General features: G+C 40.5%; 1 protein-coding gene across 6 annotated transcripts in view; it reads right to left on the bottom strand.

The window, feature by feature from the left end:
* SPIDR (scaffold protein involved in DNA repair) overlaps window positions 1-16343 on the bottom strand; it is a 431589-nt gene extending 415246 nt beyond the window's left edge. For 5 of the 6 annotated variants that reach the window (XM_055322518.1, XM_055322516.1, XM_055322514.1 and 2 more), the window contains exons 1-3: window positions 15854-15947; window positions 4348-4503; window positions 3640-3706 (exon numbers count right to left, since the gene is read on the bottom strand). In XM_055322518.1, the coding sequence (XP_055178493.1) occupies window positions 3640-3706; window positions 4348-4503; window positions 15854-15925 (295 nt within the window). In that variant the 5' untranslated portion in view covers window positions 15926-15947. Of the gene's footprint in view, window positions 1-3639; window positions 3707-4347; window positions 4504-15853; window positions 15948-16258 lie in introns of those variants that run through there. The other variant, XM_055322515.1, reaches the window with a different exon arrangement.
* Window positions 16344-17199: the final 856 nt, after the last annotated feature.

Here is a 17199-nt window from a genome sequence, read left to right as displayed (position 1 = left end):
ACAAGAAGACTCCTCCCCCAAGCAATGTATCATCTGAAAGACAACACTAATCATGAAAAGAAAAATTAAATATTGTATTTGACGTATGTCACTGTATAACAGTAGCTCAAATAAAGCAAATGCTCCACTTTTTGTTGATCAGGAAACCAAATTCACTGACAAAATAATATCTGAAAAAAGAGCACTTACAAAGGAATAAAAACATAAAATAATTATAAACATCTGTTAAATACTTACTTGGTGCCATGAACATCCAGAATTACTAAAGTTGTCTTCAAAATATAAAATTTAAAAAACAAAACTTCATCCATATTGATTGTAATAGCTAATAAAAATTGAGCTATATATTTACTTGTAAAAGACATCATCAGTCCCTCTTACTATTACGCATTTGGAAGAGTAAACTGAAAAGCAAGGAGTGGAATGCCAGAGACAGAATGGTTGTATCCCTTAAAATTCCCACTGTTCAAACTCAGTTCCCAGGGTGAGGGATTAAGAGGTGGGGACTTTGGAGGTGTTAGGTCATGAGGCCCTCATGAATGGGATTAGGGCTCTTAATCAGCAGCAGCCCCCAGAGAGATTCCTGGCCCCTTCCTCCAAGTGAGTCCACAGCAAGATGGTACTCTCATGAACCTGGAAGCAAGTCTTCACCAGACACTAAATATACTGGACCAATTTCTGCCATTTATAAGCTACCTAGTCTGTGGTATTATTGTTACAGCTGTCTAATCGGACTAAGACAAGAAGTTATCGTTATTTTCAGATTATACAATGAATTCTTGAAATTCATAAACTCATGAATTACAGGCACTGTATATACCACCACGACTTTATAAGTAACTCATTTTATTTGCTGGAAAGGGTACCCTTGAAACCAAGACCCATTCCAATGACATTCAAGGAAGGACGTCAGCTAGACTATGAGAATAGCTACAACAGGTAAACATTTCTGGATGCCCTTTGCATGTCAGGCATTGTGCTAGCATGTAGTATTATGGACTGAATTGTGCTACCCCAAAAGTCATTCATATGTTAAAGTTCCAACACTCCAGCACCCCTGAATGTGATTATATAGGGAGAGGATCTGTCTGTACAGGGGTGATCAAGTTATTCCAATATGACCAGGAAAAGAGAAATTTAGACACATGCAAGGAATGAAGACTGTGTGAAGAGACACATGGAAAGACAACCATCTACAAGCCAAGGAAAGAAGCCTAGAGCAGATTCTTAGAAGGAATTAATCCAGCTAATACCTTCATTTTGGACTTCTAGCCTGTAGGACTGTGAGATAAGTTTCTGGTATTCACACTACCAAGTTTGAATACTTTATTACTGGTACTTTATTATAGGAGCCCAAGCAAACTAATACACCTAGGATATATAGAAAAGCAACAGAGAAAGCTCTGCCTTAGGAAACCCATGGTCCAAGGAGGAGAAAAACAGTCCAACAAATAATAACAAAACAAATTTAGTGATGCCTCTCAAAGAGGAGATTTCTGACCTCGATAACAAAATTTTAAGAAAACAATCTGTAGGCCATTTAAGGAAAAAAAATTAGATACTAGCTCCTTTTTATTTTATAGTTTCACTTTGGTAAGTAAATCTTTAAGTTCTGCTTTTTAAAGAAAATCACCATCTACAAAGGTTCCAGGCTCTTAACTTTCAAACATATAACCTTCTTTTGTCCCTTTTCTCTGACTCCTTCCCATTGCCAGTTTCTGCCCCTACTCAGTCTTCTCTGGTTACAGTGCCTTATAGATGAGGAAAGAGAAACATGGAGACTATCTCCCCTTTTGTGCACACCCTGCAAAAGTAAGTGCCCCCACTTCTGCTTCCCAGCTCTCACAAAACATTACTCCCACACCCTAAAATTTCTGTTAATATACATTTCTAATACTTCAGAAGCTACTATTGGGGCACCATGGAAGCTCTGTCAGTTGAGCATCCAACTCTTGGTTTCAGCTCAGGTCATGATCTCATGGGTCATGGGATCCAGCCATGTTAGGCTCCATGCTCATCAGGGAGTCTGCCTGAAGATTCTCTCCTTCTGCACCCCCCCCCACTCTTCCCCCCACCTCAAATAAATAAATCTTAAAAAAAAAAAAAAAACCTACTATTTTAAGGGGCACCTGCATGGCTCAGTCAGTTAAGCATCCAACTCTTGATTTGGCACAGGTCATAATCATAGGACTGAGAGATCAAGCCTCATGTCAGGCTCCACATTGGGCATAGAGCCTGCTTAAGATTCTCTCCCTCTCCCTTTGCTCCGCTCTCCTCTAAAAAACTAAGAAAAAAGAAGCTACTATTTTAAAAATGAACTAGTTCTAGGAAATGCCTTGAGCCTCTCCTTCCTATCAATTTGTAAGTTTTTGTTAAATTAACAATATTTTCTTGCCTTAACATACACACTTATGCTGTAACTAAAATAACTATCCATTGATACAAGCTCTTTCAGCTTTTCAGAATATACTATCATTCTACAGAGTACAGCAGGGTGGGTTGGATACATACTGGCACAGGAAAACCATCTCAAAAGATCATTTTGTGTTTCTTTTTTTTTTTTTTAAGACTTTATCTATTTATTCATGAGAGACAGAGAGAGAGGTAGAGACACAGGCAGAGGGAGGAGCAGGCTCCCTGCAGGGAGCCCAATGTGGGACTCGACCCCAGGACTCTAGGACCAAACCCTGAGCCAAAGGCAGATGCTCAACCACTAAGCCACCCAGGCATCCCTCAAAAGATCATTTTGTAATTAAATACAAAGCCATAGATTATTTTTCTTTTTTCTTCAAGTTGAATTTGGCTATTCTCACTTAAAATCACCAGAAAAAGGCAACAGCCCCATCTATAAGACAAAATCTTTTCTACATAGGACACTTTAGATAGAAGTCAGAATTAAACTGATCTTTGAAAATCACAGTATTTGGCACTAATAACAAGAAAAGTTAAATTCCGCAGTTCCATCAGAAGATTATGGTATTACAAAAAAAATATTAGTTTATTTTATAACACAATGTTTTATGAATTTAAAAATTGGGGAGATTTTTTTCATCTAAATAAAAAGAAGCCCCTAAATATTAATGAAATAATTAAGTAACTCTTATTCACAGAAAGTTTTCCCACTCTGCAGAATTTTTAACAGGCTTTCACATAGCTCTTTTTGTCATAGGACATAAGAGCAACTGCTGCCATAAATCAATCTACTAAAGGCAAGCCTCTGAAATAGACCTTTGATTACCATTTTTTAAATTCACAATAACCCAATGAGGCACACATGCTTATAAGCATTTTCCAGATGGAGAAACGGAGGCTTAGCATGTGTAGTTTCTTTCCCAAAATCACACAGGACACAGTCAGGACCCCATAGAACCAAAGGAGATTCCTAAGAGGTCTCAAACCCTGACTTTCCTTGACCATCCATCAAGTGTGGCAGCAGAGCCAGCAGCCTCCCTCTTATCCACCCCCTTTTCTTCCCAACAGAATCCCAATTTTATTTGAGCAGCAACAAAGATATTTTAAAAATCTTTCACTTCAGGGTGCCTCAATCATAAATATATATTCTATCCAAACTATATAATAAACCAAAGAAAGATCTATTAGCTTTATACCTTTTCTGTCAAGAAATCAACAGAACATTACCTTTCTTGGATCTAGGGGATAATTCGAGGTGTTTTTCTGTAACAATCTTCTCTTCAGCTGTTAATGACTGTGAGAAAAAGATGATAATAAGGTTAATAATGATGATGATGTAATAATTTATGTGACAAGGGCTAAAACCAAAAATATTTTGTAAAATATTCAAAACCTTAAACTATACCCTCCTTAAAATACTTCTCTTTTTATATTTACCAATTAAACATTTCCAAAGCATACACTCCTTATAATATAAATTTTTATATTTTACCAGAATTTAAATAAAGCTAACTATTAAGAGTTTATAACAGTACTCCATTTTGTACATATCTCTACTATAGGATTTCAAATTAGCATATATAAAAAAATTAACCAGAATATCTTGTGGCCAAAAGATTCTGAGTATAGAAGCATTTCATAAAGAGAGAAAAAGAGTAGAATGCTCAAAGATTTCACCTTCTGAGAAACTTCATCAGTAGGTGTCCTTCATTTACAAAGAATTTCAAAGGTTGGGTCTGGCATAAAGAGGTAATTTGATTACTAACTTGCCACAATTATTAAAGGAATTCGAGGTTGAAAAAAGAAGACTATACAAATTACTGTGTCCTGAAATAAGGAATAGAATTCCAAAGAAATCTAATTACAATGGCCTAAATATTCAGGAATCTGAGTAGCCTTTGGCATTCAAGGAAAACAATTTTACAACTACTTTACCTGAGTCCCAGAAGTGTCCTGAAACCCTTCTCCACACCTGAGCCATGCTTCAGAGAGGGAAGCAGCTGCCCCTGCTGTCCTGAGACCTGAACTTTTGAACTTCAGTGGACTCTCTCTTGGAAAGCATGGGTATTCTATATCCCAATTTCTTTTTCTCTGTGGAGATGGTTTTTAAAGAAAAAAAACAAAAACAAAAAACTTCATTAAATATATGTTAAGTTGACAGCACTGTGGAAACCCAGGAGTGACTAAACCCCCTCGTAAAATAGAGTAACAAGAAAGCACATAAACTTGTACAATTAGAGAACAAATTCTAAAATACAAATGGGTGAAGACAAACATTCAACTCTCCGAGGTCCTGTATATAATTATACCTGAGAGCAAAGTTTAAGTGAAGGAGCACACAGACACGTGGTATTCACTAAGAAGTGGAACAGACAATCTGAGAATGAAATGGTACCTGAAAGAGGGCGAGGGCAAGGGTTCCACCCAAGATCCAAAGGGGCACGAGCGTCACTCAGCACTGGTCAGCCAGGACTACCTTCTTGGACAGAGCCTCACACTGCAGAGAAACTGCTGGCAGGGCAATCTGCTCAGCAGCACAGAGATGGTACAGACCAAGAAAAGAAAAGGTCCAGATGGAGTGGAGCAAGGGAACCAAGCCAAGAAATGTCTAAATAACAAACAAGTGACCATATTTTTGCAAACTATAACAAGAGAAATTATAAAAGTTATTTTGAATCCTATCTTCTTCTAAAAATTCACAGAAACTCTAACATAAAAATAAGCAATAGAAAGGGATCAAGGTCAAATCCGGTACAAAGTTATTATTAGAAAAAACAAAATGGAGCAGAATAACATCCCAACACTTGTACGAAGAAAGCACACCAAAGACATGCTCACAGAACAAAGTGTAACCAACTATTTCAATATAAGACAACACATTCAGCTTATAAAAAGTCAGAAATGAATCAACAAATCTTAAGCTGTAGAATAAGATTTAAAAAATCAGCTGAGGGAAAGAGCAAAATGTACATCCACATATGAATGGATAATAAAGAGGATGTGGGATGCATACATGTAATTACAAAGCACCTATATATATATTTACATACACTTTCCTTGTACTTTCCTTGAAGTATACATATGAAATACAACATATATATATATATATGCACACACATACATATATACAAAGGAATATTAGCCATAAAAAAGAATGAAATCTTGCCATTTACAACATGGATAGAGCCAGATTACACCATGCTAAGCAAAATAAGCCAGTCAGAAAAAGACAAACCCCATTTGATTTCACTCATATGTGTAACCTAAGAAACAAAACAGATGAACATGGGAGAACAGAAAGAGAGACACAAACCATAAAACAAACTCAACTACAGAGAACTGAGGGTTGCTAGATAGATAAGTGGGGGGATGGGTTAAATGGGTGATGGGAACTAAGGAGGGCACTTGTGAGGAGCACTGGGTATTGTATGTAAGTGATGAATCACTAAATTCTACTCCTGAAACTAATATTACACTGTATGTTAACTAACTGGAATTTAAATAAACACTTGAAACAGAAAATAAAATATTCTCTCAATATGGGGGGGGGGGAGATCAGCACAGGAAAAGACTACACTGGAAAAAATCCAAAAGCAAGTAGCTATCACAGATAATATCTTAAGAAAGTATTAAGAGGAGGAAAGTGAGGCACCTTTGGCACAGGTGGTGATTTCAGGAGTCCTGGGATCAAGTCCCACATCAGGCTCCCTGCAAGGAACCTGCTTCTCCCTCTGCCTATGTCTCTGCCTCTCTGTGTCTCTCATGAATAAGTAAAATATTAAAAAAAAAAAAAAAAAAAAGGAGGAGGAATGTAATAAGGAGGAAATTTTAAAGTTCACTCCCCTCCAATGAGGAAAGTGAAAGGATTCAAGAGAAAGAGAGTGATCTATCAAGTCTCTCCTGGGATACAAGATAATATACAGATAATAGCAATCCCTGAAAAAGAAGAAAACCAAGATAATGGGACCAAGATCATTCCAGAAAAACTTTTCTGAAATCTCAAAAAAAAAAAAAAAAAAGGAAACTGCATATTGACGCACACCACATATCTGATGTCAACCCAAAAGCAATCAACACCAAGATATATCCTAATAAATAGACTTTTAAACAAACCCTTTGAACATCTAGAAAAAGGAACAAATGACCTACAAGTGAATAAAAATTACCTTATCATGGGATGTTGATAGCATCTTTATGCCAGAAAAAAAAAGAGTATATTTAAGATATTCAAGGGAAGAAAATGTGAAATAGTTTTATCTAGCAACAGGGATAACACTGATTATTTTCTCCAAGTATTTTTATGCAAGTCCTGCTATTGTTTTACAAATGTCTACAACAGACATGTATTCATAAGTTTTTAAATTTGCATTTATTTAAGGAGAATCTTTTAGATTTGCATCACAAATCAAATTAAACCCAACTACTATGAACTGATCACCTGAATAACCCCTTATCAAAAGCATTGTGGTTTAAAAAAATGAATTACGATTAAAATACTCTTTAAAACTTACTTAAGTAGGAAGAGGAAACAAAATCATAAAAACATATTCAGCCATAACAAAGATGATATTTTAACATGAAATAGCTCTAAGCATATTCCTCTTTATGTAGAAATTCCTATGGCTGGGTAGGACTCTAAGAGGAAGAAGCATCTATCCTCAAGAGGGTATTTCCCTCCACTAGTTTCCCATGACAGCTCTGAGGAAGCTTCCTTAGTAGGAGAATATCCTTATTCTAGGAAATATTTAGGGGTAGAGGTATCCAATTACTCGAAGATGGTACAGAAAGAATTGATACATACATGCACAGAGAGAGATAGGAGGAGAAAAAGGAAAAGAGAGAGAGAGAGAGAGAGAAGCAAAAAGTAATAAACCAGCAAAACAGCATAAAGAGTTACATTTGTTTCCTCAGGTTGCTATAACAAATGACCACAAACTCAGTGGCTTAAAACAACAAAATTCTTCTCACAATTCTGGAGCCAAGAAGCCACAAATGAAGATGTCAGCCTGAATAGTAATTGTTTGGGGTACCATTTAATAAATCTGGGGAACAAATGAGATGTCTAACTGAATGCAAAGGGTAAGTTTTCTGGAGTATCTGCATAAATCCCAATGGACTGCACCCAGGAATTTATGGAGGAGATGATGACTCATGGACAATTCTGAGGAACAGATAGAAAGTTTTAACCAAGTCGGCTAGTTAGCAAGCACTGTGATGCTCAAAGCTCATTCTACCAAATATTTGCCCATTTGTTTCCTCAGAGTCCTTTCCTTCCCTCAAGGTAATAGAACACTTCTCAGGCCCGTCACAGCTTTGGTTACATTTGACTTGTCCACACTTCTCTAGATTTCATCCATACTCCAATTCCGTGGGGACTAGAACCCCAATGATATAATTAATTAATATAAATGACAGAAATCTGAGATTCCTATCTTCAGCCAGTCAGCATTTATTGAGTGCCCAGCGGATGCAGACATCCTGCCAGGGCCCAGGGACACAAGATGAGCGAGAAAGACCCGGCTCTCCAGCAGCTCAAGCGGCAGTGACAGAAACTCTCCCACGAATCTGATGAAATGAAAGCCTGAACCCAGGTCCAGATACCAGCAAGCCTGGCCTTCAACCCCCGCTCCACTCCCCGAATCAGTCTTTCTCCTTCTCACTCAAAAGAGCCTGCACATCTTCCCCACAATATGTGCCTCCATGGCACTCTTCACTGCCTTTGATCTCTCCAACCAGTGCGTTTCTCTTCCATGACATAACCCTCAATACCCCACAAACATCCCTCCTTCTGTGAGTCCACCATGTCTCTAGCATACTCTACTCCCTCCTTTAGAACAGGAGAAGGAGACATGTGCCTAAACCATCTCATCACCTCCGTGCACCGTGCTCCCCCCACAAAAGGATTCATTAAAATGACTAAATGATTATGTACATTTTTCTCATACAAATCATCATTGGTTCACAGACGCTGATGACATCTAAAGTCTGTCACAGTCTGAGTATATAGGTTGCTGTCTCTCAGCTTGCTACCAGTGAGCAATCAGGGAAGAGAGAGAACTCACAACCCCCAAATCAAGAAACACATGCTTTTCCTATGAGACAACCAGCTGCCTATTTTTTAATTTTTTTATTTATATTCAATCAGCTACCATTTAGTACATCATTAGTTTCAGATGTATTCAATGATTCATCAGTTCCATATAACACCCAGTATTCATCACATCATGTGCCCTCTTTAATGCCCATCACCCAATTACCTCATCCCCCCCCCATTCACCTCCCCTCCAGCAACCCTTAGTTTATTTCCTATAATTGGGTCTCTTATGATTCTTCTCCCTCTCTGATGACTGCCCATTCAGTTTTCCCTCCCTTCCCCTCTCATAATCTGTGCTGCTTTTATATTCCTCATATGAGTGAAACCATATAACTAGCTTTCTCTGATGGACTTATATTGCTCAGCATAATACTCTCCAATTCCTTCCACATCAATGTAAATGTTAAGAATTCATCCTTTTTGATGGCTGAGTAATATTCCACTGTGTGTATGTGTAAATATATATATACAGATATATCAGATCTTCTTTATCCATTCATCTGTCGATGGAATAAATTTAACCAAATAAGTGCAAGACTTTCACAGTGAAAACTACAAAATACAGTTGAAAGAAATTAAAGATCTAAAGAACATGGAAAGACAGCCCATGTTCATGGATTGGAGAAGAAAAAAATTTTTTTTTTTTTTTAATATAAAGAGAGAAAGAGCAAGAGTGTGGAGGCAGCCGGAGGGAGAAAGAGAATCTTAACCAGACTGCCTGCTGAGCTAGGGTCTCAATCTCATGACTCTGAAATCATAACCTGAGTCAAAATCAAGACCCAGATACTTAACCAACTGATCCACCCAGGTGCCCTGGAAAACTTATTAATGACAATACTCTTCAATTTACAAACTAAATCCAATAAAATTCCCAGATGGCTAATTGCATAAATTGACAAGCTCATGTTATTATTCACATGGAAATTCAAGGAACCGGGGATCCCTGGGTGGCACAGTGGTTTAGCGCCTGCCTTTGGCCCAGGGCACGATCCTGGAGACCCGGGATCGAATCCCACGTTGGGCTCCCGGTGCATGGAGCCTGCTTCTCCCTCTGCCTATGTCTCTGCCTCTCTCTGTGTGTGTGTGACTATCATAAATAAATAAAAATTTAAAAAAAAAGGCAATTCAAGGAACCCAGAACAACTTTAATAAACTTGAAACCTAAAAAAATTAGAGACTTCACAAGCTACAATAATTTAAAAAAATATGGTACTGGCATAAGAATAGCACATACATCAGTGAAAGAGAATCAGAATCAAGAAATAAACTTACATTTATGGTCAATTGAATTTCAAAAAAAGAAAGAAAGAAAAGCCAATACAATATAGTGGAGAAAGAATAATCTTTTGACAAATGGTGCTGGGACAAATGTAGAAATAAATCTTCATGACCTTGGGTTAGGCAATGATTTCTTAGATAGGACACCAAATGTAGCAGCAACAAAAGTAAAAATAGATTGAACTTCAAAATTTTAAAAACACTTGTGCTTCAAGTGACACTATCAAGAAAACAGCCCAAGGAATGGAAGAAAATATTTACAAATCATATATCTGATATAGGAGTGGTATAAGAACTTACAGAGAACACTAACGGTAAAAAGATAATGCAACTAAAACATGGACAAATAACCTGAATATATATCTCTTCAAATAAGATAGAAAAATGGCCAATAAGCACTGGAAAAGACATTCAACATCATTAGTCATTAGGGATATGTAAATCAAAACCAAAACAATGAGATAACAGTTTCTACCCCTGAAGACAGCTAAAATCAAGGGACAGGCATATGCAAAGTATTAAAAGGGACGGAGAGAGATATTAGAATCCTCATTCCTTGCTAATGAGACAATAAAATGATGCAATCTCTTTGGAACAAAGTTTGGCAATTCCTTAAAACTTTTTTTTTTCACTTTGATATCATTTATATAAAGTTTAAAAACATGCGCACACACTGCATATGGATATGCAGTCAAAATAAACACAAAGAAAATGCATAGGAATGGTAAAGCAATAATTTTGGAATGATATCTACTTTGTATTTATGACATTTTGTTTCTTAAGCGAAATGGTGGGTATAGTATGTTTATTACAATATTCTCTATACATTTTTATATTGCAGGTGAATTCCTTAAAGGCAAGATACAGTTGATTCCTACTTTTTTTAAATCCAATCTGATCATTTCTACCTTTTAATTGGGGTATTTAGTCTATTTATATTTACTGTGATTATGATATGGTAGAGTTTTTAATCCCCCAGCTTGCTCTTTGTTCTTTGGGTTTTTTATTTATTTATTTTTTTAATTGGAGTTCAATTTGCCAACATATAGCATAACCCCCAGTGGGCAATTTCTTAAAACTTAAACACAGAATTATCATATGACCCAGCAATTCTACAGGTAGATTTATATCCAAGAGAAATGAAAACTACCCCAAAATTGGTGCACAAAGAATCATAGTACTCCTAACATCCAAAAAGCTGAAATAATCCAAATGCCCATCAATTGATTTTTTAAATGTGGTGTATCTATACAACAGAAAATTATTCAACCATGAAAATGAATAAAGTATTGATACCTACAACAACCATGGGTGCTCCTTGAAAATATTATGCTAAGAAGCCAGTATAAAAGACCAAATATTTATTCCATTTATATGAAATGTCCAGAATAGGCAAATCCATGCAGACAGAAGGTAGCTTTGTGGTTGCTATGGGGTTTCTTTTCAGGATGATGAAAATGTTCTATAATTAGAAATATTTGCACGACTCTGTGAATACACTAAAAATCAATGAACTCTATACTTTAAAAGGACAAATTTATTATCTATGAAACTGATTCACTCACACATTGCCAGAGCAACTGTAATATTCTATAGCCACTGTAAGAAAAAGTTTGTTTATTATAAAACTAAACATTCAGGGGTGCCTGGCTGGTTGTCTTTAGGGCATGCAACTCTTGATCTCAGGGTTGCAAGTCTGAGCCTCACACTGGGTGCAGAGATTACTTAAAAAATTTTTAAAAATAAATAAACATCCAATTATCCTAGGACACAGCAATTGCATTATTGGGCATCTATCTTAGAAAAAAGAAAACCTATGGGCACTTGGGTGGCACAGTCAGTTAAGCAGCTGCCTTCAGCTCAGGTCATAATCTCAGGGCCTGGGACTGAGCCCCACATTGGGCTCCCTGCTCAGCAGGGAGTCTGCTTTTACCTCTCTCTCTGCCACTCACTCCCCCTGCTTGTGCTCTCTCACTTGCACTCTCTCTCTCTAAAAAATCAATAAAATCTTTTTTAAAAATAAAGAAAAAAGAAAACCTATGTTCCAAAAAAATCTGCACAAGTGTTCATAGCAACCTTATTACAATAGCCAAGACTGGACACAGGCCAAATGTCCGTCAACAGGCAAAATGTTGGCCAAACTGTAGTACATCATTCCATGGACTACTACTCAGCAATAAAAATGAACAAACTACTGATACATACAATTTGCATTAATCTCCAGAGTGTTATACTGAGAAAAGAAAAAAGAAAAAAAGGATCCAAAAAGATTATAAACCATACAAGTCCATCTTTGTAACATTTCTGAAATGGTGCAATGTTTAAAATGGTGAACAGATTAGCCACTGTCAGTGGTTAGTGGTGGAAGTTACTAGAAGGGACAGGATATGATTATTAAAAGGATCCTTGCGCAAATGGAACTGTTCAGTATCTCCAGTGGTGGTGGATACAGGACCCTATACATTTGTAAAAATGTACTGAACTAAACATGCACAAGTCTAGGGAAATCTGTGTAAGATGACTGGATTGTATTAACATCTATATATCAGTGGTGATGTACTACAGTTTTGCAAAATGTTACTACTGGAACAAACGAGGTAAAGGACATAGGAATTCCCTATTACTCCTTACAACTGTAGTTATTCTATAGTTAACCTCAATTTTAAAAAGTAATTGCCTCTCAGGGACAGAATTAAGTACAAGAAAGAATATGGCAAGGATTGATGATTTTCATAAGAAACTTCTTTGTACTATTTTATCTTATTTGTAAATGCTTACATAAGCATATTATTAATGGTATTAAAAAAAGAATGAACACCTTTCTCCCTAAAATAAGATGCATATATATTATATATATTTATATATATAATATATATATAAATAAAGTACTTGACATATAGAACATCTTTGATAAACGTTAGCTCTCTTTCCCTTCCATTTTAAGGATAACGTAGACTAAGATGTCAATACTAAGTAGTCTAATTCTGAAAAGTGAAACTATTAAGTCATTCAATGAAATTATCAAGGGCTAAAATCATAACCATAAGGTATTTCTACCAAGATAACTATAAAAGAATCTCTCCCCATCACTGAACAACTTTAAAACTAAGCTCCCTCTTCCTACTCCTACTTTAGCAAGCTGAAAAAAGTAATTCCAGGGAAATCTAAAAGCAAAGCAGTGGAGGATGTACAATAGGTCTGTCCTCAGGTAAAAATCCTTTCATTATCATAGTATTTTATTATCTGCTTTCATTACCACTAACATTGAGTGCTACATCATTTCACTGCATTCTCATTATTTAACCCTCACAGTAATGCTAAAAGATATGGGTATTATTCCTACTTTACAGACAAAAAAAAACTACAACTTAGAAATGTTAGGTATATTGCCCTAGTCAGAAAGCTGGTAAGCAATATGTCAAGATTTTCCTCGTGTAGGTCTAATTCCAGAAATAACGATTCTAGCTACCGACCCCGCATTATCTCATTTTGACAAAAGTGCTTGATGTTAACTATAATGTGCACCTTCTACATAAAGAAGGTATGACTGGCTGAGTTTCTGACTGGGTATCTGTGAATTCTCTGAGTATCTGGGAATTCACTGGGACTCTCTTAAGTCTCAAGCCCATTCATTTTATCAGTCACTGGCCTGCTCTCAATCACGATGTCTCCCCTACCATTCTGCACTCTACGGCAACTCCAGCATTGCCTTTCAAGCATTAAGACTCCTTCCCTGCTACAAATTCACTTTACCAACCATCAATCCATAGGGCTAATGACCCCAAAATGAGAACTTCCTTCCTGTTTTATTACATGTCCTCGGGCAATGCTGGTAAACACTCTTAAATCATTCCTTAGCTCTCTACTCACACACTCTTACGTACACACATACACACAATCACATACATACATCAATTCCGTACCCACAGTTCCCTTTACCTCTCCATGTTGCTGTCATAGTTCAAGTCATCACTTCTTTCCCTGAGTTCCCCTTCCCTATGGTCTCAGAAGAAAAATGTTCTTATTCTCCAAAATTAATCCCTTTCTGTAACAGAATTGAATCTTTCTCGTAAAGGGTCCTTATTTTATCTATTGGTTCCATCCCTCCTGCTTCAAAGAAGCAAAATGTTTTCCCTTCTTGAAAAACACTTTTCACTTGAAATGTAGTCCTGTGTATTCTTCCATTCAAACTGCATTAAATTAATTAAATTGCATTTAATTTATACCTACCATCATACCCTTGCCATTATGCAAGAAGCACCAGAAATAAAGTTTTTTGATGACAACCCAAAAGACTAAGGACGGAGGGTGTCATTAGGAAGATACAATTTCCCTTTACTCCCTTTTAGGGTCTTGCCAAGATAGTTCTTCCTCCAGTAGGTAAGTGTGGAGAGAACAGGAAGAGCTATAATTCAGTCTGAGGAGGCAAAGGAACTGTGAGTAAAGGGGAAGATCAGGAAATCTCAAAAGGTAATTTAGCAAATGGAAGAGAAAGGGAGTAATTGTGGTCATTGGTTGGCATTTAGCAAGGAAAGGGAACATAAAGCATAAAGGAAAAAAAGAACTTGAAGGGACAAAGGCCTAAGGCAGGAGGGAGAAAAGAACTAAAATACTCCTGGCCTTTGAGCAACTGCCTGCCCCAATCTCTCCCCTGGGCTGAAGTTTCACATACCTGTACATCCTAATACCAGGTAAGAATCAATGAATTCTCCTCAACCTTTCTATTTTTCAGAGGTTCAACTTCTGAGTCACCGTTAATTCTCCCCTCTGCATCCTTCAATTTCCAGGTGCCTAAATCTCATCTTCCTCTAATAATTTATCATCTAAGTCCTCTCCCAATACAATTCCCGATTCTACCACTGTAGTCCATGATCTTACCAACTTTAACCATAAGAGTCCAGAAAGATCTACATAGCTTGTCCAAAATCACAAAATTAGTTGCTTGCAGACCTGAGGCTGGCCCCCAAGTCTTCTAAGGTATTTCCCTATGTTTCTTCAGAGTTAGAACACCTGCAAATGTTCTGAATTAGTACCGCTTCCATTCATTCAACAGGTAATTATTGGGAACTTAATATGTACAAGTGATTACGGCAGATGCTTGTGGGGGACACCGGGTGAAGACATAATCTGAGAACGTCTACATCACAAGGATAGGTTCAAGTAAACCTAGAAAGACATGAAGCTATACGAATAATAAAGACAAAGTTCCACAGGAATGCAGAATAAAGTTTATTTACAATTGGGACGGTCAGAGTGAAGGTGAGATTGGGGGTGGATCTCGACAGATGACTAAGGTTCCAATCAGCAGAAATGAAAGAAATGGCATCACTCCAAGCCAAGAACACGAGCGAATACCAAGAGGCAAGAAAGTACAGTGAGCACAGTCACTTGCTTTACCTAGAGAATAAATAATGAAGAAAGTTGTAAAGTCAAGGAGTAAGGGACAGCCACACCACGGAGGCCACGAATCACAGGTTACGGGAACCTGAACGAAAGCAAGGTCTCGTTATTTTCTATATGTTGGCACATTGAACACAAATGAAAAATAAATTTATAAAAAAAAAAAAAAAGGATAAAAGAAAAAAAAAAAGCAAGGTCTCCAAGTGACTACCTGGGCACAGAACCTGGCTTCTTCACCGAATTGCTTTGTGACCTTGGACAAACTACTTAACCTCTTTGCTGTTGCATTAAGCTCCTTCGTTTTGAGGCAATTCAGTAAAAAAGCAACAGATCACTAATGCAATTATTTAAAAACGAGGGGAGCACGGCGGGGGGGGGGGGGGCTCAGGGTGTGACCCCAGGGTCCTGGGAGGGAGTCCCACAGCCGGCTCCCTGCAGGAAGCATTCTTCTCCCTCTGTCGGTGTCTCTGCCTCTTTGTGTCTCTCATGAATAAATAAGTAAAATCTTATTAAAAAAAAAAAAGAAAAACTGGTAAGTTCTTGAAAACTGATAGAATGAACAGAGCAGAATTGAGTCTCAAGCCAAAAACCAAGATTTCTAAGTCAGAGTGTAACCGGAACGCTGACAGGAACTCCCGGTGGCCCAGGCGCCGACTCCGCGCCACCCACCTTGAGGAACGCCACCGGGTCACGGAAGCAGCCGCCCGTGTTCACGAAGCTCCCTCGTTCCAAACCCTGCATAAGCTACACAACTGACCCCCGAGTGACCTGCTTCCTCCTTCCGGCGCCCCAATTCCCACTCTGACGCCCCCAAACCCCAGACTCCCCCCCGACTCCAGGCTCGCTCCACCTCAGGGCGGCCCTCGGGAGTGCGTGGACGCTGAGCGACACACTTCCCACGGGCGCTCCGCGGCCCCGCCCCCCGCCCCGCCCCCGGGAGCCGCTCGGGCCGCGCCGCTAGCAGCAGACCCAGCCCGCGCCCCGCCGCCACCGCAGCTCCCAGCTCCCCGCAGCCCGCCGGCCGCCGGGGAACACGCGGACAGGGCCAGGGCCCCGCGGCGGCTCACCCCTCACCTTGCGGCCGCCGGGCATCTCCACGCGCCGCCGCCGCCGCGCGCCCACCGCCCCACAGCCGCGCCCCCGCCGAGGCGCCGGAAGGCTGCGCGCGTCCCCGAGCTCTCGCCGCGCCGCGCGCTGCCATAGGCCGGCGCTCGGGCAGGGGGCGGGGCTCTCCGGAAGCGCCGTCCTCCCAGCGCGGGGCGCCACGCGTGCGCTGCGATTGGAGGACGCTCGGGGCGGGGCGGGGCTTCCCGGCCACCGCGCGGCGCGCTGCCTCCGGCTGTGCAGTGAGCATGCGCGGTGGCCGCCTCCTCAGAGCGATGAGCCAGCTGCGCTGCGGCTGCGAGACGGCCCTCCCGGGGGCGCGGGGACGCGGGGGACGCTGGGGGCGCGGGGGGCGGCGGCGTGGGCCTGGGGCGCTGCTGCGGACGGGCCTCCAGGTGGGGGGGGCTGCTGGGCGCGGGGGGGGGGGCCAGGAGGGCGGCGGCGTGGGCCTGGGGCGCTGCTGCGGACCGACCTCCAGGTGGGGGGGCTGCTGGGCGCGGGGGGGGGCCGGGGGGGTCGGCGGCGTGGGCCTGGGGCGCTGCTGCGGACCGACCTCCAGGTGGGGGGCTGCTGGGCGCGGGGGGGGGGCCGGGGGGGCGGCGTGGGCCTGGGGCGCTGCTGCGGACCGACCTCCAGGTGGGGGTGCTGCTGGGCGCGGGGGGGGGACCGGGGGAGGGCGGCGGCGTGGGCCTGGGGCGCTGCTGCGGACAGACCTCCAGGTGGGGGGGCTGCTGGGCGCGGGGGCGGGGCCAGGAGGGCGGCGGCGTCGGCCTGGGGCGCTGCTGCAGACCGACCTCCAGGTGGAGGGCTGCTGGGGTCAGCACTTGGAGTCTTTAAAGCTCTTAGGAGGTCCGTTCTAAGCAACGCCTGACCTTCAGGAAACCTCGGGCTCCTGGGGCAATGACACTGGC

This window comes from Nyctereutes procyonoides, unplaced genomic scaffold (genome assembly GCF_905146905.1).
Source record: "Nyctereutes procyonoides isolate TBG_1078 unplaced genomic scaffold, NYPRO_anot_genome, whole genome shotgun sequence".
Lineage (NCBI taxonomy): Eukaryota > Metazoa > Chordata > Mammalia > Carnivora > Canidae > Nyctereutes > Nyctereutes procyonoides.
This window is presented reverse-complemented; position numbering and strand designations above follow the sequence as displayed.